Here is a 22,970-nt window from a genome sequence, read left to right on the forward strand (position 1 = left end):
AAGGTTGAACGGACAAACATTAGGAGAGAAACAGTTCAATATAAAAACCTGATCAAGATAACCCACCACCAGAGGTACAGGGACCAGGCGTCATGGAATCTAGAAGAAGAAGAAAAAGAACAATAAGGAACGGAGGAAAAGTAATTAGGAAACTTATAAAACAGCGCAGAAGGGAACTTTGTTAGGAGGACCTACAGTGTTGTTTGAGGAGGTACTTTGGTATAGTCATAATTAGAGAGTTCTGTTTTAAAGCCATAAATGTTGTAGCGGTGAGTGTTGAGTCATGCTTTCTTTCGTGTTTCAGACATGAAACTGGCTAAATTCAGTCAGTGGGTTATGTATACAAAGCCCCGCCAAAGCAAAATGTCTCGTCAACTGTGCTAGTACTAGCTTCAAGGAACAGCACGGTAAAGATAAGCATAGTTATCTCATCATCTCTGTGTACACGCTTATTAGAAGATTTCTCAGACAGGTTGGCAGCAGACGGTCAGTAAGTGACAGTCTGCAGATAGATCCCGCTGTTTATCTTACTTGTGTAAAAAATGAAATCTGCTTGCCTCAGTATTTGTTTTCTCCGTCTCATCCGTTGATCACAGGATCCGTTTTCCTTCATAGCACACGGATTACGGATTCTATAAAAAAACGCATGGCGGGTTCAACCTCCCTAGAGTCCTGAGGCAAATGTAAAATTGTCTTGTTCCATAAAGTTTCTTTAACCGATTCGATCTCACGGGGTCTTATATGACCCTTACTCTAAATGGCAGCCAATATTTTGCACCAATAGTCAAAATAAAATGCACCCTAAAAATTCAGTTAAAATGCTCAATACAATATGTAAAGGCACCATAAGTAAAATTGCACCAATAAAATTTAAAATATTTTCCATAGAACAAAGGAAATTATCAATCATAAAAAAATTAAATATTTGAAATGTTTCAAAAACTACAAAAATTTCTACGGGACATTTATTTCTTATTAATGGCAAATTGAAAAAAATATTAGCATATGTCATATTTGTTAGGGAACATTTGATCTTTTAAGGAAACATTTCATTCTTTGCTTCTATTATATTGGGCGCTATGTTTGTTACCGTTTGAGTAGTTTACCCTTTATCACCAGCACTGAGCAATGAGAGTGAGTGTAGGTATCGGCAATCCATACTGCTATTAAGTATGAACGAGCAAGGCTAGCAATATGCTATTGATTTATTTATTATATTAATCTATTTATTTAACTGTTATACCGAAAGTTATTGTTTATTTATCTAATGTTCTATGTTATAAAACTTAATTTATTAAAAATAAATTAATATGTAAAAGAAAGCAGAACAGATTAAAAATACCACTCCAAAGAAACGGTCAAATTAAAATTATCAGAACACAATTTGTTAAACATAAGGTGCACTTCCCATACAGACACCACAACTAAGATCATGAGGGAAATAAATGGAAAGTATGACGGGTGGAAATAGGGAGTATGGTCAAATAGGAGGTTACTACTGGGTTAAATCGAATAGGCACTTAACATAGGAATTTCCACTTCAGCTCTTCTCGAAGAAGGTGTGGAGCATAGCTCACAGACTAGTATCGATAGATTCACAGACAAAGTCCAAGTGTTTAAACAATTCAAGTGTTCAAACAATTCAAGTCGAAGTGACTTTCCAGTTAAATTAAGTGAAAAAAAAAACCTCAGGAACGCGTTAATCAAAGAATTAGGTAACATACCTAACCCAACTGCCCAGTAGTTTCCATATAACAAGACCTCCCATTGTTTTAACCCAAGGACCCATTGTCCTTAGTTTAAGTCTCCGCTGTTCAGCGTTGAGCCACCAAACGCTTTCTAGACCGTCGGAGCGGTCAACCAAGCGAGGGTCGGGAGACACGAAATCGCGTCATTCCGAAGCCAGTAGCAGATCATCCGCCCAGCGATCCACGATCCAGCACGCCGGCCGGCCATTCACACACACACCCTATTATTCGTAAGTAACGTAATAACTTAAATAAAAAGTGCCTAAAAGAAGACCGAGTAGAAGGTTATTTGCGCCCTGATCAGCCTCACCATCCCACCCTTTGTCGAGATACGACCTGGGGAAGAGTCGTCAGCTAAGCCAACAAAAGAGGCTGGCGGAAAGCCCACCCCGTTGGTCCCCGTGGCTCTAGACCAGGGACCTGGGGCATTGCCTTAATAGGGAGCTCTGCTCCCACAGAATTAACACGTTGCTCTGCTCCTCTAACTAAAAAAAAAAACACGGGCAGGACTATAAATTTACGCATCAAGAAAAACATTAAATCTAGATAGAGCTGAAATTAGGGCGTAACAGCTTTTGTAAACAATGACTTCTATCGATGATTTCTAAGAACTTAAGGCACGCCCACGCAGACCAACATAACCATCGGATAGAGGAAGTCTTTCGCTATCCGATGAGGGGGTTGGTATGTGTGGCCAGCTCTATCTAGATTTAATATTTTTCTTGATGTGTAAATTTATAGTCCTGCCCGTGTTTTTTTTAGTTAGAGGAGCATAGCAAAATTCATAGTATTTCAATCAGTGAGCCGATTTTATATGTTAGGGGTGTAAATGAAATGATTTTTAAAGGGCTTTCGAAAAGATTTTTTAATGGGCTTTCTAAAAATAATTGAGAATCAGCCACCTATTTCATCCTCCAACAATTTGACCAGTTATTTCATTTCAACCTTTTGTCGATTTCGACATTTGGTTCATACGACGTTCTGTCCATTCGACCTTACGTCCCTCTAAGTTCAATTCGACCTTCTGTCCATTCAACCTCGTGGGGACATGACCTTTTGTCCTTCGGCCATTTGTCCTTCGGCCATTTGTCCTTCGGCCATTTGTCCTTCGGCCATTTGTCCTTCGGCCATTTGTCCTTCGGCCATTTGTCCTTCGGCCATTCGTTCATCGGCCATTTGTCCTTCGGCCATTTGTCCTTCGGCCATTTGTCCTTCGGCCATTTATCCTTCGGCCATTTGTCCTTCGATATTATGTCCTTCGTCCTTTTCTCCTTGGACCTTTGTCCTTGGACCTTTTATTCTTCAACCTTTCCATTTGTTATCCCATAACTAATTTAGTTATCAACCTCGAGTAATTTTGCTATGAGTTGTTATCATGAAGGAATATGAAAAGATGCAAGGTTAGTTCTAAACTTCAAATATTATCCGCATGGTACGAAAAAAAAAACACTGCCCATCATATTTCAGTTAGCAGCGTAAGACTTTAATAGGGTTTTTGATCTAATTTCCGTCCTACTAAGCATAACTCGCGCCTTACCTCCCTTTTCTAAACGAGTTTAAACAAAAAATGGAATATTTCTGTCAAAGATCACTTCTAAATTTATTCACCTTTCCAAACGTACCGTTGGATTTGATAAAAAGTCACAAATTGTTGAGATATTGCTTAAAATCTAATACTGCTTCTTGATTCTAAATTAGTTCTACGAGTTTCAATTTCGTCCTAACGCATTGAAACGCCATTAGATTTTTTTCGTCCTACGGATAAACGTAGAAAAAGGGGATTCACTAGGAGCGCTTCTTTTGTTTTGAGAACAATGAGCGTGAAATCATTGATATTATTGATCTTTTCTGGTTGATAGAACGGAAATAAGCGATTACGACAAAGTAGCGGTCTACCCTACCAGCGATAAAATAAATTGGAATTTTGTTGAAAAAAAGTGTATGGATCACAGGATTTGTTATGAAGATGTTTTTGATGATAGCTAAATCAGTAATTTTTGTGATATACAAGGGGTATTCTTTTGTTATATTTTTTGTTATGTTGCATAAGGTCGAAGGACAAAAGGCCGAAAGGACAAAAGGTCGAATGGAAAAAAGTTCGAATGGACAAATGGTCGAATGGACAAAAGGTCGAATGGACAAAAGGTTTAATGGACAAAAGGTCGAATGGACAAAAGGTTGAATTGAACTACGAGGAACACATGGATGAATGGACAAAAGGTTGAATGGAAAAATGGTCGAAAAGACAAAAGATCGAATTGAACTTAGAGGGACAAAAGGTTGAATGTACAAATGGTCGAAATGAACAGAATGTCGAAGTGGACAAAATTTCAAAAAACCATCAGCTTGACAAAATATTGTTTAGTAAATTTTTGTTCAGAGTTTAAAAAAAGTATAAAAAATACTACCAAAGAACTGCTCATGATTTAAAGAAGAACTATATTCTAGAGAAAGGTAGTTCTTTGTCTCTTAAATTCCCGTGTGACGCACAAAAACTATTTGTTACCTAAATTTTCCAAAGAACAGCTCATGCTTTAAAGAAAGAAAAATATTTGAGATTGGCTACCCATTTTTATCAGGCAACAATTTGACCAGATTATCCATTTCAACCTTTTGTCCTTTTGTCCATTCGACCTTTTGTCAATTTAGACCATTTGTCAATTTTGACCAATTGTCAATTTTGATCATTTGTCAATTTAGACCTTTTGTCCGCTTCGACCTTCAATCCATTCAACCATTTGTACATTCGACCTATTGTTCATTTGACCTTTTGTCCATGCGACCTTCTGTCGCTCTATGTTGAATTCGACCTTTTGTCTATTTGACCTTTTGTATATTTGACCTTTGTCTATTCGGTTTTTTGTCTATTCGACCTTTTGTCTATTCGACCTTTTGTCTATTCGACCTTTTGTCTATTCGACATTTTGTCTATTCGACCTTTTGTCTATTCGACCTTTTGTACTTTCAACCCATGTAACGACACATCTCTAAACATATTTATAAAGTCTATATTCATCATTTTCATCCTGATATCTATGTACATCATATGTTCTAGGATCTCCAAATCGGCCTGGAACCGCGATTTAAAAAATTTATTTTGCTACGATTCATATCTTCTTCTTTCCGCGCAGCTGCAAAGCAAGACCATGCTGGAGGTGGCTGGGTTCAATACCCGGTCCGGTCTAGGAATTTTTCGGGTTGGAAAATTTCTCGACTTCCCTGGGCATAGAAGTATGATTGGAGTTGCAACACAATTTTACCAATGCATAAATGGTACAGGCATCGAAAGCTCTCAATTAATAACTGTGGAAGTGCATCTAGAGCACTAAGTTGAGAGCACGCAATAAGCTAATATGCGATATGCAATAAGCTTGAAATGCGAAGAAGAAGAAGAAGAAGAAGAAGATTTCACAAAATGATCTTCTAAATCAATCATGACTTGAACAGTATCCCAAGTAACAACAGCTGCACAAACATATTAAAAGAATCACAACTTTGAGCACATTAATTAATCCTATTATCGAACATAACATACATCGTTTAATTCGTCTTAGTCTGTTAAGGAAAATACCTACTTTCATGTAATTATGCACATTTTACAAAAATTTCCACGTAATATATTGTGACAGTCCCTAAGCGGTTTGGCACTATCGAACTTTGTTAATTACAGAAATAATTTCCGAAATGTATCTATGTTATTGGGCAAAGCAAGACCATGGTGGAAGCAGCTGGTTTCCCGGTCCGGTTAAGGATTTTTTTTCGGGTTGGAATATGTCTCCACACTCCTGGACGTTGAGTATCATTGTATTTGCCACACAGTAGGGTTACGGTATGTAATGTGGGTCTAGTCCTTTCATTCGGCCTATCACGCAAATAAATAATTAATTAAGGAATATTACACAAAAAATAAGGAAAATATTGATCACTGATGGTTGATAAATGTGTACCACACACAAATCAATTTATATCACAACATTTCAATACATTTTCAGCTCTCGTAAGTAATAAAACTGGTTGAGAATATCACAATGTTCGGAGTTTTTAGCCGCCATGACTTATAAGGTTAAGATGGGAAGGTTGACTGACGATCATCAAATGGCCTGATTATGGCATTTATTGATTGGAATTACCTGATAATACACACTAGACGTAAAACTTACAGTTGCTGTTTGAATATTTTATTGAAGTAATGAAATTGGGTTGTTAGCGGAATGCTTTAATAAAACAGCAAAAAAGGTTATCTTCCATTTAATTCCACTTAATTAATTTTGGTATCCATGACAGATACGTATTTCGACTACAATGTGCAGTCTTCAAGTGGGAATGACACTGATGAAGACTGCACATTGTAGTCGAAATACGTATCTGTCATGGATACCAAAATTAATTAAGTGGAATTAAATGGAAGATAACCTTTTTTGCTGTTTTATTAAAGCATTCCGCTAACAACCCAATTTCATTACTTCATTATGATGGCTACCAAGCCTTTGGGATTTTCCTTATTAGAGAGTTGAATAGATTTTTCTCCTTTAGCTTACTTAAATCTTTGGTTTTAATTAGTTAGGTAGGTTCCGATTCAACACATTGTAGTTTCATTTATATACCTGTGATCTTGACTTTTATACCTAGGGGATGAGTACTTAAGGGGGTTAGATTTTGATAAGTTCTTTAGTGGGAATGACACTGATGAAGACTGCACATTGTAGTCGAAATACGTATCTGTCATGGATACCAAAATTAATTAAGTGGAATTAAATGGAAGATAACCTTTTTTGCTGTTTTATATATATGAATATTTTATGTTTATTTTAATTGTTTAACAACGTTTTCACAAGTAAAACATGGACCCAACTTTAGGGACACATTTCTTTTCTATGTTCCTAACTATGGCCCATGAAATTCATTTGACAGCATATAGCAATAAGAGTAACGTCAACAATGTTGTTTTGCATTTGGATGATAAGGAACGAACAGGAAGGGAGATTTTTTCTGCCAAACCTGTATAATGAACATCACAATGTTCTGATTTAGATATTCTGCGGTCAAAAGACGATAAGCGAAATTTTTAATTTTTAAATTGAGTGATTTAATGTAGTTTTCGTAAAATTTTCTCTAAGAAATGTTTTGAGGAATGAAGAGCATTAAGTTAACAGTGATAGTGATAAAAAAAAATACATCAGAAAACGTTACCAAGAGCGTTTTTTTGAGGATCAAACAAGATAGGACGAAGTTGCATCCATAAATAGACCCAATTTGGGGACAATAGACCCATATTACATACATTTCCCTCGTGAGTTATTGTCTTAAAAAAAGTAAGTTTTTCAACTTTTCGTGGTTTCTGATAGCAAACGACATGATAAGCATATCTAAGCATACCATTTAGCAGTAGAATATCGTTTGCAGGTAAATTCATTGATGAGTTATGATTAAAAACGTAATCGATGGCTGCATATTAGACCGAGGTTAGGGACGTATACCCTATATACTTAGAAAGTTTATTCAAGATTAACAATTGAAACGGCCTCATCAGCTTTCGCAAAACAAAACTTCTTGCAACCTTTTCTCGTGAATTGGAGGTCACCTATGCAAACCCAGTACACCATCAGGAAGGGAAAAGCTTTCCCTATCTGAAAGTGCTGTTGGTATGCATAGACTAGCTCCGATTCACGAGGAAAGACCCCAAGTGATATTGTTTACAAAAGCTGCTGAGGCCTTTCAATTTTCCCAGCAGGAGATGAAATGAAGTCAAAAGGTCTATGTTAAAATCATGAAGACAACGCTGAAAACGCGACCATGTTTTTTCTTAGATTTCCATTGCTTCACAGGTTACTATTACGAAAAAAAAGGATATAGAAACGTAACAGCATATTTCAAAACCCTTGTTTCCATTCGTGCAGCTGCAGCCAAAAATATCCTTAAATCCAATTAATCGCTTCCTCTACACATACATATATCTACATCAAACGGTAGATACATAACAATAGGGTAAATGTTGGCTTCGGCACCCATTGACTGTTTTCGGCAACCAAAATTTAAACGTTAATTTCACTATGTTTTCCCATCAACGCACTTCCCTGAATGTGTCCAAACGATTGTTTAGCCTTTCAGCTTCAATCTGATTATATTTGAACGATCGAGCAATCCAGTAATGCTACATTTTTCTTCAAATAAATCATACGCACTACAAAATGAGGTTGATTTCGAGTTGCCGATAATAGAACAGCTGGTTAACACGCAGTTCTAATGGGAAGGTTGCCGAAGAAAAAGAGACTGCCGACAATAGTCACACTCACCTGAGAAGTTTGGAGCGTTGTAAAAACGCTTTCAAAACGTTTTGAAAAATTCTGTCGATTGGAATGGATAGAGAAGCAAGCAGCAGATGAATGTAAACAAACAGACACATCATATATGTGCGTGACGCTGAGAAAATGCTAGTAGAAGTGCAGACGCTGCTTAGATTGACGAGAATACGTAAATTCCCCTATGTACAGAGCAGGAGCGCCATATCGAAAACTGTTAAGTATTAGTCGAAAAAAATTGAGTGATTTTAATTCAGATGGCTCCCATAAATAATACACTTACCCTAACGAAGCCAATTGATATTGAACCAATATTTCTTTCAGCAACAGCGCGAACATTGAATCAATTAACTTGTTTTTATTAGAAGATCATGCACACTAGGGTGGGTCAAGTTTGTATAATGGATCATAACTCCCTGTTCCCCACTGCTCAATGTGTATTGAGGTCCCCAAAAACGGTGTCAACTTTGAAGAAATTTGGGAATGATCTGGATTAGTGCTTGAATTTTAAATTTAGTATCGGAAACGAAACGAACCTATTTATTTGCTTGCCAAAAATTCAAATACTGCTCGTTCACCAAATCTCGGAAATAGATTGAGAATACTATGCAGAACAACTTTGTCCAAGACTGCAAATCGATTAGACTTCTGAGGATAAAAAAGTTATTATTATAATAATTTAGACCTATTGCTCCGCGCATATCTACAGGTTTATATCCGAATTTTTAGGTACGTGTGGAACACGTGGTTTAAAGTTCAAGATTAATACATTTTTGTACAATGTTCGAAAATCCCTCTGTTGTTGCTCTTCCGAGTTTCTAGAAGGTGTTTGTCAAAATTGATTCAATTCTCCCGCAAATTGAGATTATTACCGAATTCGTGCACAGTTGGTGGGGACCTCAATACGCATTGGGATATGGGGAATAGGGGGTTGTAAAGAGGACTCACCCTAATGCACACCCAAAGTGATGGGTGGAGAAATTGGGGCTACGAATGGGATCAGTCGATGGAGCCGCATGGTCGTATAATTTTCGGTCGAACAGCAACAGTGAGACTCATCGTAGCACTGGAGAACTGGAAGAGAGCGAGCGTGTGTTTTCTCTCTTTCTTATGAGTATACCATCTCACGCGTTTGCTTACTGTAACTTCAAGGTCAAGTTCACCAACAGCAAAGGCCATTCTCTTCTCCGTATATTATCATGTCGTTATCACTTGACAGGCTTGTATCAATATTATCAAGCCCTCCCGCGGATTGTGGTTCCTGTTGGAACATTTCTACTGGTTGATTGATTTTTGATAATGCAGGCAAAGCAAACACTAACCTTTGAATGACATTGTATTGGGAATAAGCGGCGGTTATTGAGGTAGATAATTATACAATATAACTGCCTTTATTTGTTTCCGTAAATGGTGTACTCAAGTAATTATCATCTATATAGCAAAATAGCCTCCAACTAATCGAGGTAAACAGTGCTGCGAGAGATTGATCCGACTACCGAATGAGGACGCTACAACTTCCTTACCCATGCCCTGTCAAGAATGTAAACATTTTTTACGTCTTTCACCTAGTTTTTTATTCGTTTGTAAATATACCGGCCAACTGGAGCGCAAGCGTACCAAAAATTTCCTGTTTGAATTACTTGCGTAATGTTTTGCTTTTCCTGCTGGGAACACCCCGGGCGAGCATGCCGAGGTGACAGACAACACGTTGTAAAGAATTTCCCCCCACCTTTAGAGGATAATTACGCATTATTTATATATGACGACATCTCTAGTTCGCCTCGAGTTACTCCTAAGAAATATGCACTAACTACCGTTACATTTAAAGCTAGAATTCACGATGCATTCCTTCATAATAACGTGGAATGAAAATGGAAATAAGTGATGCAAATTAGAAAATCCATGACAGTCTCACTTGGTTATCACGTGCAAAAATAGGAAACTCCTTCATTCGAACCAGTAAATTAGTCCTATTTGTGGCATTTTATTTGTAAATACTGCCCTCTCTTGTCAATGCAATCGATCCACATCTTGGTCAAGTAGCATCCGTTTACATAAGTTATTATGATCATTAGGAACCTCTCGTAGCCTGCACTGATAACGTTTCTCATTTATATTTACACTCAATATAATTGAATTGAAACCAAAGCGACACCAGCCGGTCCCATAACAATAGAGGAAGGTAATAAACACGGTGCTAATCACAGAGATGAACGCTAAAGTATTAGCATGACTACACTCGGGCTATTCTAGTTTTGATCGTGATCGCGAATCTGAGAGAGACAAGTCTGACACGGAACACCCCATAAATCACCGAGCGTCTCCATTGAAATAAATTTGCCGTCAGTGGACGCGAGTGGTGCACGAAACTCATCTGTCCAATTCTCTCGAATGCGATCCACTAGCCGTACGTACCTATAAGCTAGATCATATATGTTAATTACAGATAATAGCAATTTGTGTCATTGAACAACGCTGCTAGTCATAGTAACTGACGCGGCCATCACCAGTATAGTAATACGAGATGTGTAAAAGGAAATCGAGAGTGAAAATGGCAGTTTGGTAGCAGACCAATTTCATTTGAATATTTTTTTGGATCACGAAAAATCAAGGTCGTTGCCGTCGTACGCATTTTCTCACACACACACACAGAGTCAGCGACACGCACGGTGAGGGTGAGCAGTAACAGTTTGGTCACGTGATTTTCCCGTGCTGCGTTTGTTCTGTGCGACGACTAGAATTTGGGCAAAAGGGAATTTACAAACGTGTTTCGTTTGTTCATGTATGCACCACGTGGCTGATGTGTGGCTTTCCAATGTCGTTTTTTTACTAGAGGTGTGAATTTCAAGCAACTTGGTGAAAGGGCATAACCATGCTTCGATTTATTTCGCTATACAGTCCACTTTCCATTTCTCGATATTGAACGTACCATCGAGATTGGGAGAGATCAACGTTCAGAACAGTAATTTATTAGCTTACTAGTACAATTCTAGAAGCACTTCGACATCAAAAAGTGTATTTGTTTATCTCGTATTCAAAGCAGGAGTCGATCGCTTACATCAAGCTTAATAAAATTTCCTTCGACATATCGAGAGTAATTTGTTTCCGAATATTTTCTAGGGACCATCGAGATAGATAAGCATGGAGATAGAGAGAATATCGAGATATTTATAGAGAACTGGATGGTGTTGACTGTAAAACATCGGAATTGTGAAATCATTAGATGTTATGTTGATGATTTGTTGATATTTCTAAAGCGCAAGTTTACAAGTTTTGATTGTTGTTGCGCCTTAAATCTCTGAAATATCTGATTAAGTAAATGTGTAACCACAAGTAAACACCATTGAGGACTGCCAGCCCTGTAATGGTGGTTACGTATGGTTACACATTTACGAAATCTAATGGCGCAATAGCTTCCTACTCAAAATGATTGTGAGCTCGTAAAAGCGCAACATATTATTCTGTTCTATATAATCACCTTGTAAGTCAGAAGAAGAAGTTGTAAAGAATGTGTTTGACTCATAAAACCTGCCTATTTAGCTTTCAGATGATCACAATCAGCGATTTTATGATCGATGATTACTTATATGGGATTCAGACACCTTAACTAGACAGTAAAGGCATGGTATTACCAAACCGGAGGAGGTGGCTTCTCGAGGAAATGTTTCAGGTTGGCAATTTGCTCAACTTCCCTGGACATTGTGCTTGCCATACAATATACAAATTAATGTATTGGCTGGCATAGAAAGCTTGCAATTAATAACTGTGCACATGCATCTAAGTTGAGAGACGGAAAAACGCTCACAAAAGAAGTGTAAAAAGCCTAAAAGAAGAAGAAAGAGTAAAATTGGTGTGTCAAGAACAAACAACACTTGTTTGGCTGTGGAGTAATCTCAATTCAAAGATATGATGAAATGATTTCTCGACTGAAATACTGAAAAAAAAAATCACTCACTCATTTGATTTTATGTCATAACCCATACATCCAAATCCTTTGATTTTCTGAAAAATCTTTAAGATGGTTATTTTAATAACCGGAAAAAAAAAATCAGGTCAATATCTTGAAAAACAATAAAAGCCGAGCGGTATGAAAAATAGCGATTTTTGAATAATTTTGGTACCTTCCGATAATCTGCTTCTATACTGTAGTTTCAATTACACGAATCAAACTTGTGTACATACATTGAATTCTACATTAAAAAACCTTCAAATTGGTAGGTCAAGGACAAAAATAACTTGTTTAGCTGCGGAGTTATCCTTATTCAAAGATATAATTTTCAAAAATCTCAAAAACCCAGGTTTGTAGCCCAAACGGTTCCGAGCACTTTAGAGCAACATCCAAAAAGGCTTTTCTTAGAATGTCAAAATAAGCAATCGGTGACATTGACCACAACTCTGTATACACTTGAGCTGGAATGACCCTACCCAACTAACATTTTCAGCTTTACAAGCCAACTTTTCCAGCGTTGTGCTGTAAAGTAGCTGAAACAAAGCTGCAGATACAGCTACAAGCAGAAGCTAGCAAAATAGTTTTGGAGAGCGTTTACTCAAATTTGTCACAATCATTATTCAATATGTCAGTCGCACTGAATAACATCAGCCAATAAACGCTAATGTAACTTCTATGCAAATATTAATCAACTTTCAACTTTCAGCTACAAAACAAAGCTAATAAAGCGAATATGTTACTAATTTGATGGCTTCTACACAACCAACCACTCTTGCTGAATAACATAAATATCAAAAGTGCCTTTTGAACAACTAAACAACCTGTACTCAACTAATAAACTGTGTTAGCGCTACTTTGGAAGCTAATTTACAGTCAACTAGGTTTATTTTTAGCTTGTACTCTGCTTCTTTACAAAGCTGAATTAACTACCTAGTAGAGAAAAATGATTCATGTGCACTATTATAAAGCCTGTACTCAGCGATACTGTTGTAGAACGGCAGGTAAATTTGTTTACGTCAGTTGGCGTAGCGAAGTTGGTAGTCTCGAGTTCGATTCCAGTTTCCGGTACAGTGTAAATCATTTGGTGGTGTGCTTATTATAACTAATTTCGATTAATTTGATTCGCAGTAAAATAAACTTGATAAATTCCTCCATCAAAAAATTGCGTAAACAATATTTAACCTGGCGTCAAGAAAAAACTGTGTAGTGATTATTGGATAATCGGGTAAAGGTTGAGTAAACGCCTTTCTTCTAGTTCACACACAACTAAACAGCAGAATAAAAGCTGTATAGAAGCGTAAATAGATATTCAATAAGAGCTTGTCCCAACCGTCAAAACAGCCATAAGTAGCTGACTAAGTTCGCCAGATTTGCTTGTATAGAGGTTGAGCAAAGGTTTCCTCATATCGTATAACATTTGTGTTAAATGAAATGAGCAAAGCGTTTACATTGGAAAAATTGTTAGTTGGGTAATGTTTGTGAGATGCTGCTTAGATAGCTCGATATACGTTAAAGCAATCTTCTACTTTTTTTCTTTAATGTAATGGAAAAGGAAATGCTTAAGGATGAACGTGTGAATGTGTTGGTGAATGAAAAATGATTGAGGGAGATGTGAGTTAGCATATTAATTTATCCAACGTTCCCGGGCATCACCGGAGGTAGTATCGTCATTTAGACAGTGTTGGGAAATCATTCTCAATATTATTATTGATCCCTGCTGAGAGAATAAATTCACGAGCGAATCTGCAATCACGCATGAGATTTTCATGTATTTTCACGAACTCACATCGTCAAAAATTCACCTCAGCTTAATACTCATAAAAACCAACGAAATGTCAATTAATAGCATTCTCATATCAGAGACGAACTAGCCCCACGGCTGAAAGTCTCTTTATTAAATAAATCTAATCTATAATTTCCATCGAATAATGCAAAAACAACACTTATCACAATGAACAACGCCAAAATATAAAGCATTGCATTTTTTATACAAGAACCTCATCGGTGATTATTGCGCTGTTCAATTTCGTAAGGCATGATATTTTAGTTTTTGAGTTTATCGGAACACTAATCGGAGGCTATTCATAAACGACGTAGACAGTCTCAGTTTTCAGAAGTTTTTTTAGTTGTGTATGGATAGTAGACACTCGACAACCTTCTCTCCCTAAAGTGTTTTCGCGTAATTCTGGAGATCTTTTTGATTGGGTCGTATGTAACATTTTTGTCAGTTTGAGAAACGAGGTGTTTTGTTTTGGTGAACAAAAATTTGTTTCTATTTTCAATGAGATAGATAATTCTTTCAAAATTCCCATTAACTAACATCTCAGGGGGGCTGCTATTGACTGAACGAGGTATTGATAGCGTTCCTGTTAGAAAACAAACCTTTTTTAATCAATCAATATTATACGACCTTTTGCATGCCGTGGTGTTACATTCGACCGTGCTAATTTAAGTGATTTAAAAGTATTATAATGTGTAATTTCTCACGAAAAGCATAGTTATCATTTTATAGACCACCCACAACCGTTTTACGTTGATGGTTTGCAAAAGGTCGTATGTACGCTAGACTGATGCAAAATTTGAAATTTTCGCTCCACGGTGCGCAAGCGTTTCCAAATTGGGTACTGATTAGCCTCCCAAACTTTTAACTAGTTTATTGAGAAACTGACTTGGCGCAAACCTTACGAAGTTCATATGAAAATTACTAAGGGAAAACCAAATGTTTTGTTCATATCTCTCTAAAAATGCACAATGTCACTCTGCTTTTACAGAAAAAGGCTAGAAGGCAATGAACACAGAGCTTGGTTTTCCCATAGTAATTTTCATATAAACTTCAAATGGTTTGTGCCAAGTCAGTTTCTTACCAAATGAGCTTAAATTTTGGGAAGTTAATCAGGGCCCGATTTGGAACCGATTCAGCACTGTGGAGCGAAAATTTCAAATTGCGCATCAGTCTAATGCACGATTCTGTCAAATTTGTTACATACGACGATTGACAACCCCATAGAAGTTAGGTGTCGTATGTAACATTGAGCTCAGTTGGTACATACGACAAACAGTTTTTTGATGAGAAAATGAAACAGAAATGAGGTAGCGGTCTCAATTTTTTCCTTTAGGAAGAGTAAGCATTAAAACGTCAATTTGCTTACGATTGTTACATACGCATTCAAAAAGCACTCCAGATTTAGACTCATGGATGAAATATGCTTTGAGTGCCTCTACTTATAGTGACATCATGTCAGCCATTTGACAATTCTTCTGCTCGATTTGAATGACGTTTTCCAAGCCGTTGACAGATAACCGTCTGTTCTAATTTTGACATGTCGTCACTCTACTTATAGGCACTCTAATCGTACTTATATATTTTGTTGCTTTTATACGACGGACGATCCAGTCAAATAAAGTTCGCTACCGCACAAAGTTGACGCTGATTAGACCGGTTAGTCCTTTACGGTCACGAGACATTCTTGTGAACGACTAACACGCTATTGGTGTTTTTGAACGAATGGTGTACCATCAACGCTGGAGTGCACATGACTGACGGAATGTGTAGGGGCCGAATGAACCGTGAATTATACCAGCAGCTGCGAGAACAACCCTCGTTTACACCGCAAAAATTTGATGACTACCATACAGGTGTACAAAATGAAGAACCCTGGGGCATGAAGTAGTTCGCCTCCTCGTGGTGTGCCCTGGAAACGCTAATTATCGAACCCAAGGGAGAGATATTGCGGCTAAACGAACTACCGCAGAGTAGGGACGCTGGAACCCCATCCAGCTCGTCCCAGGAGGTTGAGAAGCCCTGCACAAACCCTCGTTGTGCAAAGGCAGGAGTGACGCCGGGTTCTTAGAGTGCTTAGCACACGCAGCTGGTAAGCGGTCACATCTGTCCTAAGCTGCCCTGTTGGACAGTTGGCTGGCTATCACTTCTGCTCTAGAACTCAGGCAAACAACGAACAGCGAACAACAAGAGGAAGGCCCTGCACAGCTGCTCACTGTGCAGTAGCGAGTGTCACGTCGGACACAACACCTAGTGATGCGCCATAGCGCAACCGGCCCCCTCTCATGACGTAATGCTTTCGGGCGGTTCCGGGGAGGGCAAAGGCCTAGAGCACAGGGTAAGGTTTAGTGGGTCGGGAGAGCTATTTCTCCCATCCCCACACCCTGAGTTATCTTCTTAGGAGTCTGAGAGCAGATTCCCCCTGTATAAAAAAAGAACAATATGTCACTGGGCCATGAAGTAGTTCGCCTCCTCGTGGTGTGCCCTGGAAACGTTAATTATCGAACCCAAGGGAGAGATATTGCGGCTAAACGAACAACCGCAGAGTAAGGACGCTGGAACCCCATCCAGCTCGTCCCAGGAGGTTGATAAGCCCTGCACAAACCCTCGTTGTGCAAAGGCAGGAGTGACACCGGGTTCTTAGAGTGCTTAGCATACGCAACTGGTAAGCGGTCACATCTGTTCTGTGCTGCCGTGGACAGTTGGCTGGCTATCACGTCTGCTCTAGAACTCAGGCGAACAATTAAGAGCGAGCAATTAGAGGAAGGCCCTGCACAGCTGCTCACTGTGCAGTAGCGAGTGTCACGTCTGTGACACACCACTAGTGTGATGCGCCATAGCGCAACCGGCCCCCTCCCATGATGTAATGCTTTCCGGTGGTTCCGGGGAGGGCAAGGGCCAAGAGCACAGGGTAAGGTTTAGTGGGTTGAGAGTGCTACTTCTCCCATTCCCACACCCTGAGTTATCTTCTCAGATGTCTGAGAGCAGATTCCGCCCCGTATAAAAAAAAAGCCAAGATGTCCCAAAGAATTTTGACGTAGAACTACGTCTTTGTCGACTATACTGGGGTGCAAATCAAAAAATACGTGTGGTGAAATAGTGTTAGGTTTTGAACCCTTGTAACTTTGTCATTTATAGATGAAAATAAATACCAATACACCAATCAATAAAATATTATATTACGAATCTGCTGAGATAAATATTTTTGTCAATTTTCTACAAAAAACATTTTAAAAAATGTACAAATGATAATTTTATCTTTCTTTTCATGAAATCAACGATTTTCCCTAACCCAGTCGTCATAATCGAGTACCATTTGGTTGTACATCGTTCTGTTTGAACCTGAAAAGATATAAAACAACGCTGCTGTCATGCCTCTGCTCATAACCGCTTCGGACGGCGTGGCACTTGGTCCTGCAGCAAGCAGGATTAATTTAGCGGATTAAGGTGGATCACGGCGTGATTACCTTTCACAATGAGGAAATGAGAAATGAGCCTTGGGTCCCGTTTCAATAAACCAAAACGCAGAAAAGTTATATGGGCAAAACCGGTTCATGAGTTGATGGGTCGATAGGTAGGGTCCAGGTGAGGGAGCTGCCTCCTTGGCGTTGGTAGTTTCGTGCTCAGCACGGAAAAGAAGATCGACGAAAAAAAAAATCAAGAAGAAAAAAAAGATGAACCATAACCGAAACATTGAAATACTTGAAAAATTTAAGATACAGTATAATAGTAAAAAATGCATGACATACATCAATTTTGCGTGGTTCTTCGTCATACTGCGGTCGTGTATAGGACACAACCCTTCCATTTTTTTTAAATGCTTGGCTCAGGTGCCCAGTCCCAAGCAATTCAATTTGAAATAAAATATTTCTACAGCCCATTGCTTGTTTGACGTAGCAATGAAATGAAAACAAGTATGACAGCGTGTTAGCATTGGATGAAGTTGAACAAAATATCGACTTTCGTTGATAACAAAAAACATATGAGGGGAGAGGGGAGAGAAGAGAATCCATCAAAGTCACTTACACCCCTTTCCTTCTAACCCCCTCTTATGAAATCAATTGCAATTATTTCCTTTTTCTGCATGCACACATAAATCGTTTGATTTCATGTTACGTTGTTTAACATTCTTGAGTCATTCGTGACTGTTTGAGATTTAAACTCGATACTTTGGCCAGGGCAGGAAAATGTCATTTTCAATGAAAGATCTCACGCGATATTTACAGAGATACTTCTGTCACTATTATCAGATGAGAAAACGATGATAGAGATTTTTTTCAAAATCTCATCGAATGTCTTGTCATAACAGAACGTGATGGTTTTGTGATCATCGTAATTACTAGTCCATTTATTGGTATTAAAGTTACTTGTTCCGAGGAAATATTAAGAATATATTCACTCTACCGATTACATACGGTTGCTTGCTTAAATTCATCGAAACCAGTTAGAAATGTTGATATCAAAACCTATTATTCTCATGAGTGCTTGATCATTGGAAATGACAAAAAAGCAAATGATAGGTAGTTTCGTCTCGTGATATTGAGAGGACCTGTTTTCTCATTATCACATGACGGCCGTGATATTTACCAGCTCTGATTTTGGCGTTAGAGGTATGGATGTTAACCACTACGCCGGGGCCATCCCCTGCTCAAACTTAATAAAGGTTGAACACGAAAAAAATCCGGACACATTGAAAACGCTGCCATTAAGGCATTTTTTGAGTAAAATTTTTCAAAATTTCTCTGAAGAATCACAGAAGGCTTTGGTTGTCAGGATAAGTTCATTTGTTTACATCATGGCTTAACCGGAGCCACACTTTCGTTACTTCTGAGACCATGAACCAGCAAATTTATCAGAAACTCCTACGCCTACGGAAGAGACTACTGCCTTTTCTGGAGCAGCATGAGGTGGATTGATAATACTGGCCGGACTTGGCAAGTTGCCACTACTCAAGTCTCACCAAACAGTGGTACAGCGAAAATGGCGTCACAGTGATTCCCAAGGAGATGAATCCGGCCAATACTCTGGAACTAAGGCAAATTGAGGAATACTGGTCAATTGTGAAGCAAGACTGGAACAATGGTCTTACAAAGTAGCCGGCACCGGTGGTGTAGTGGTAAGCGTGACTGCTTTCTAACACCCCAATGGGTCTGGGTTCAATCCCAGCCGAGGTCGGTGGGATTTTTCTGAGGCATAAAAATCTCTGGTCACGTCTTCCTTCGGAAGGGAAGTAAAGCCGTTTGTCCCGGCCCATGTGTGTTTGAATGGGTGCGATATCCTACGCAGGTGTGGAAGCTGCCTATCTGTACATTCGATTGCCGTCAATGGATGGCAATCGATGTCCGTCGGTAATTGGCACTAGATTGCGGAACAGAGACCGACGTTAAATAAAAGAAAGAAGAATGGTCTTACAATAAGTATATTACTTACTAATGCCTAGCTTTTACATTGAACTATGAAAAATAAAACGTATTTTTAAACCCCATCAAAATTTTCATTTCTGGATTTTTTCGTGTTCAACCTTTAGCAATCAAGCCACAATCAATACCGATTATAGTTGATACACCATATTTTCATTATTTCAGAGATTTCGATGTATATACTGAAAAGACACAAGATATACAAACAAATTACAGCGTATTATTTTGTACTGTAAGAAGTATGTGACATTCCCATAGAAATTATTCATATCCCAGTCGGTATGAATTATTGGAAGGTATACAGTTTTTAAATGGCAATGCAATGGTATTTATCCAGCTCGCATAGAACAAACAAACCTTCCGTTATTGCTTTACCATATTGTGGATCCAATGAAGAATAATTGTTGATTTTCAGTGTACATACGCTAAGTCATCAGCAGTGCGGAACTGTAAAATTTAGAAATTTATCATACAACTGAGTAGATGTGACTCTCTCTGAATACAGCATTGGAAGAGTTGTGTCTGATTTTATGTTATAAAACCAAGTCTTTGGTATTCTTTAAAATAAAAATAAATAATTAATAATACATACATGTATTATCGCCAAAAATAAACCGTGGCTGAGTAATGGTATATCTATGTGCAAGAGAAAGGCATAAAACATGGCCTTCATTACATCCGGTTAAAAACTTTAAGAAACATAGTGACAATCATCCCGATACCACCAACCATAATATTACGTCCCACAGTATGACAAACAAAATACTTGGTACGTACTGTTGCAAATATTAACAACTGCGTGACGAACTTCGTAAAGTATGCACGCGTTGGCAGATCAGATTGCCAGAATCTATCCTCGCAATCAAAATCGCATCATCATCATCCACGCGCATCACACAAAAAGTGTCCTAGTGTGCTGAATACCAATGAAAACGATTCTCCCCGAGGCAACAGTAAAATTAAGCCAGCCAAAATGCAAAATATCATAAATTTGATTACCGCGTAAGCGCCGACACCAATGCCGACGATTATTTGACCAAAGGCTACCATACGGTGCAGAAATCCTGGTTGGCAATCCGGATTCGAAGGGAACCTTTGTTGCTAGCTGCCCATTGTTGTAAGCAGAAGAACTTAGGTGGCAATGTATTTTTGTTGTATTAAATTAAAACGAGTCACGCGGGAAGACTGTTGTATTGTCGCACGGCTGTCAACGCGGGCAGTTGTAAATTTTTAATTTCGAACAGCAGAAAAGGTGGTAAACAGTTTTTTTTATTTATTTCGGCTCTTATTTAGAGGTAGACGGGGTAAGACGGCCACCCTTAGGTTGATAACCTTAGTTCTTTAATATATTTTCTAGCAATTTAATTTTTTTAATAAATTCAATAAGTAGCTTTAATTCACCGTTTCAGGCACCCCTGGCAAGATGAGCACTTCTACTTTATGGAACAAGACGTTCTTCCATAGCAGAAGTTGCTTTAAATATTATTTTGGAGTTTTTGAGAATTATATTTTTAGTTTATCGTCACAGGTTGAAAAATTAATTAAAAGTTGTTGCAAACTATTGCAAATTTTTATTACAAAGAGAGCATTTTTCAACAGTATCTTGATAGTTATTGAATCTATCTAAATTTTTTTTGGAACATTGCATCTTAGGATCATGGTTGTACCGTTTCTAAAAATATTAGATTGGTAGTGTAAAAAAAATATTAGATTGGTGGTGTAAACGTAAAGGGTGTTCATCTTGCCCCGGGGATCGATCTTTCCCCGTACACCCCCAAGATTTTTTGAAATTTGTATTCGGTCGAAACAGCATATCTTAAAAGCATTCGCGAAATGAGGGGTTGTCATTTTTTCGGATAGAAGCATTAAAAGTGTTACTTTGTGAAGTGCCCCATCCGATCGATGGAGACGGATGGTATGTGTTAATCGGTGTTACTCGTTTGTGTGGCAAATTGGATTGAAACATGGTCGAAGCAGGAAGTGACCATTAGTTTTGATGATTGATTGACTGCCAGGGAGGGGTTCGACAATTTGCTTGACCTACACAGAGAAGGGAATGGCAATGTCAGAAAAGATCAGAGAGCGACATATCATTCAATCCGTTTGGGTGGCTTCTGAATACTATGTAGATCGGAATCGTAAATCTAAATGGCACTCTTCTGTGCTCGTGTAGACGCATCGATCTAAATTTAGTCTTCTTCGTCGAGATTGTATACGCACAGCTGACTTGTAAGGTCATTTTAGTTATATTTGTTAGAGCACGATGCAACAAAAACATTTTTAGTACCGCAAACCGGGGTGAAATTGATCGAACACAATGTTGAAAATAAACTGGTTTCATTTCGAACATTAATTAAAGAAACTGATGGTTTGAGGACACGATCTACCAATATTGCTCAAGAAGTTGATTTTTAAAATCATTGCATTTTTATGAATTTATTTTTTTGGTCATACGATCTGCACGGTCTGCACGATAATACACATATTTTCCACACATATATTTATGAACTGTATTTAATCACATCATCTCACACTCTGCAGACAGTCTACATATAAGTCAAATCGATTATAAATCACTACAAATCACTCAAAAACTAATGATCAATTTCGCCCCAAAGTGGAATTTGGGTTTTAAAATAAATTATATTATAGCCTTTCGGTTCACCTACGAGAACGAGAAAAGCTATAATCGAATAAAAAATAAGCTACAATCAAAGAAAATAATCAATATTTCATGAACACGTTAAATTTGCCTCCAGCTTACGGTACGAATGGTATACTTCGCGTGAATAGGACAGGTCATCAGATTGTATTTTTTTTCGTTTTACCGTTCTATTCTTTAATCCTGTGACACGATTGTTTATCGTTTCGTTTATAACGAAAACAAAACCGAAAGCTTGATCAAGACAAAACGAAAACACGGGGTTCTTAAACTTTTGCCAACGCCCGAATGAACGACAAAATAAAAATCTGTATATTTTGACGCTATCTCAACACTTCGTCATCGGGATGAATATCGAAGAGACTCTCTCCAATCTCACCCTGCTCACAAATTAGTCTCATGATCCAATTATCCGAACCGAACCGAATGGAAGCAGTCAAGATCATTGCCACGGGGTAAACAGCGCTGCGCTTGGATGGTGGAGAGAGTGCTGCTATTTTTAGGGCGTGGGTGCCGCCTTGAACAACGACGGTCGCCCCACAGAGGAACGTCAACTGTATAATTAGAACTTCAATGTCTGAAATGTAAATTAGATGGGGGATGAAATGAGGTGAGAGTAGTGCGACATTGTGTTCACAGTGGGTGGAAAGGGCCCGATACTGCACAGGTAGAAAAATGCTTCGAATGCCAAGTCAGTCATCACCAGTGCATGTGATCGATCAGTTTAGGTTACCGCGAGTCCGAGGGGGTGTGATCTGGGGCGGAAAATGGAGACGTCATTCGATACCTCTTTTCTGAAGAACACGCTATATAAAGACAACGATAGGCGACCGCTAGTCGATCGGAAGAGTCCGGATGAAATTTATTCTTTTTAAATTTCGAATGCCCTCACGAGGTTAATCAACACAATTTCGTGCGTCATATATCGTATATACATCACGGGGGCTGGAAACTTGTGACAATAATCAAGCCAATGACGATCTATAGTCAACGAAAGTGAAACGTTTAATTGGACTTGCTGCACGCGACGGCTCAACGTCACCGTCAGTCTAGACACGATACGAATAGTGTAGATGGGTTTAGTAGCTAAACCAATCAGTTCGGATGATTTA

At 38.4% G+C, this 22,970-nt stretch overlaps 1 protein-coding gene across 7 annotated transcripts in view; it reads right to left on the reverse strand.

Annotated features, from left to right (window-relative positions):
- Positions 1-22,970, reverse strand: part of Gbs-76A (Glycogen binding subunit 76A) — a 55,211-nt gene that overhangs the window by 12,001 nt on the left and 20,240 nt on the right. For 5 of the 7 annotated variants that reach the window (XM_065223722.1, XM_065223723.1, XM_065223721.1 and 2 more), the window contains one exon: positions 49-99. The exons of 1 other annotated variant lie outside the window; for it this stretch is intronic. In XM_065223722.1, coding sequence (XP_065079794.1) covers positions 49-99 — 51 coding nt within the window. The remainder of the gene's footprint in view (positions 1-48; positions 100-22,970) is intronic. One more of the 7 variants, XM_065223727.1, reaches the window with a different exon arrangement.

This window comes from Ochlerotatus camptorhynchus, unplaced genomic scaffold (genome assembly GCF_037179485.1).
Source record: "Ochlerotatus camptorhynchus isolate MF236.1 unplaced genomic scaffold, CSIRO-AGI_Acam_v1.1 ptg000196l, whole genome shotgun sequence".
NCBI lineage: Eukaryota > Metazoa > Arthropoda > Insecta > Diptera > Culicidae > Ochlerotatus > Ochlerotatus camptorhynchus.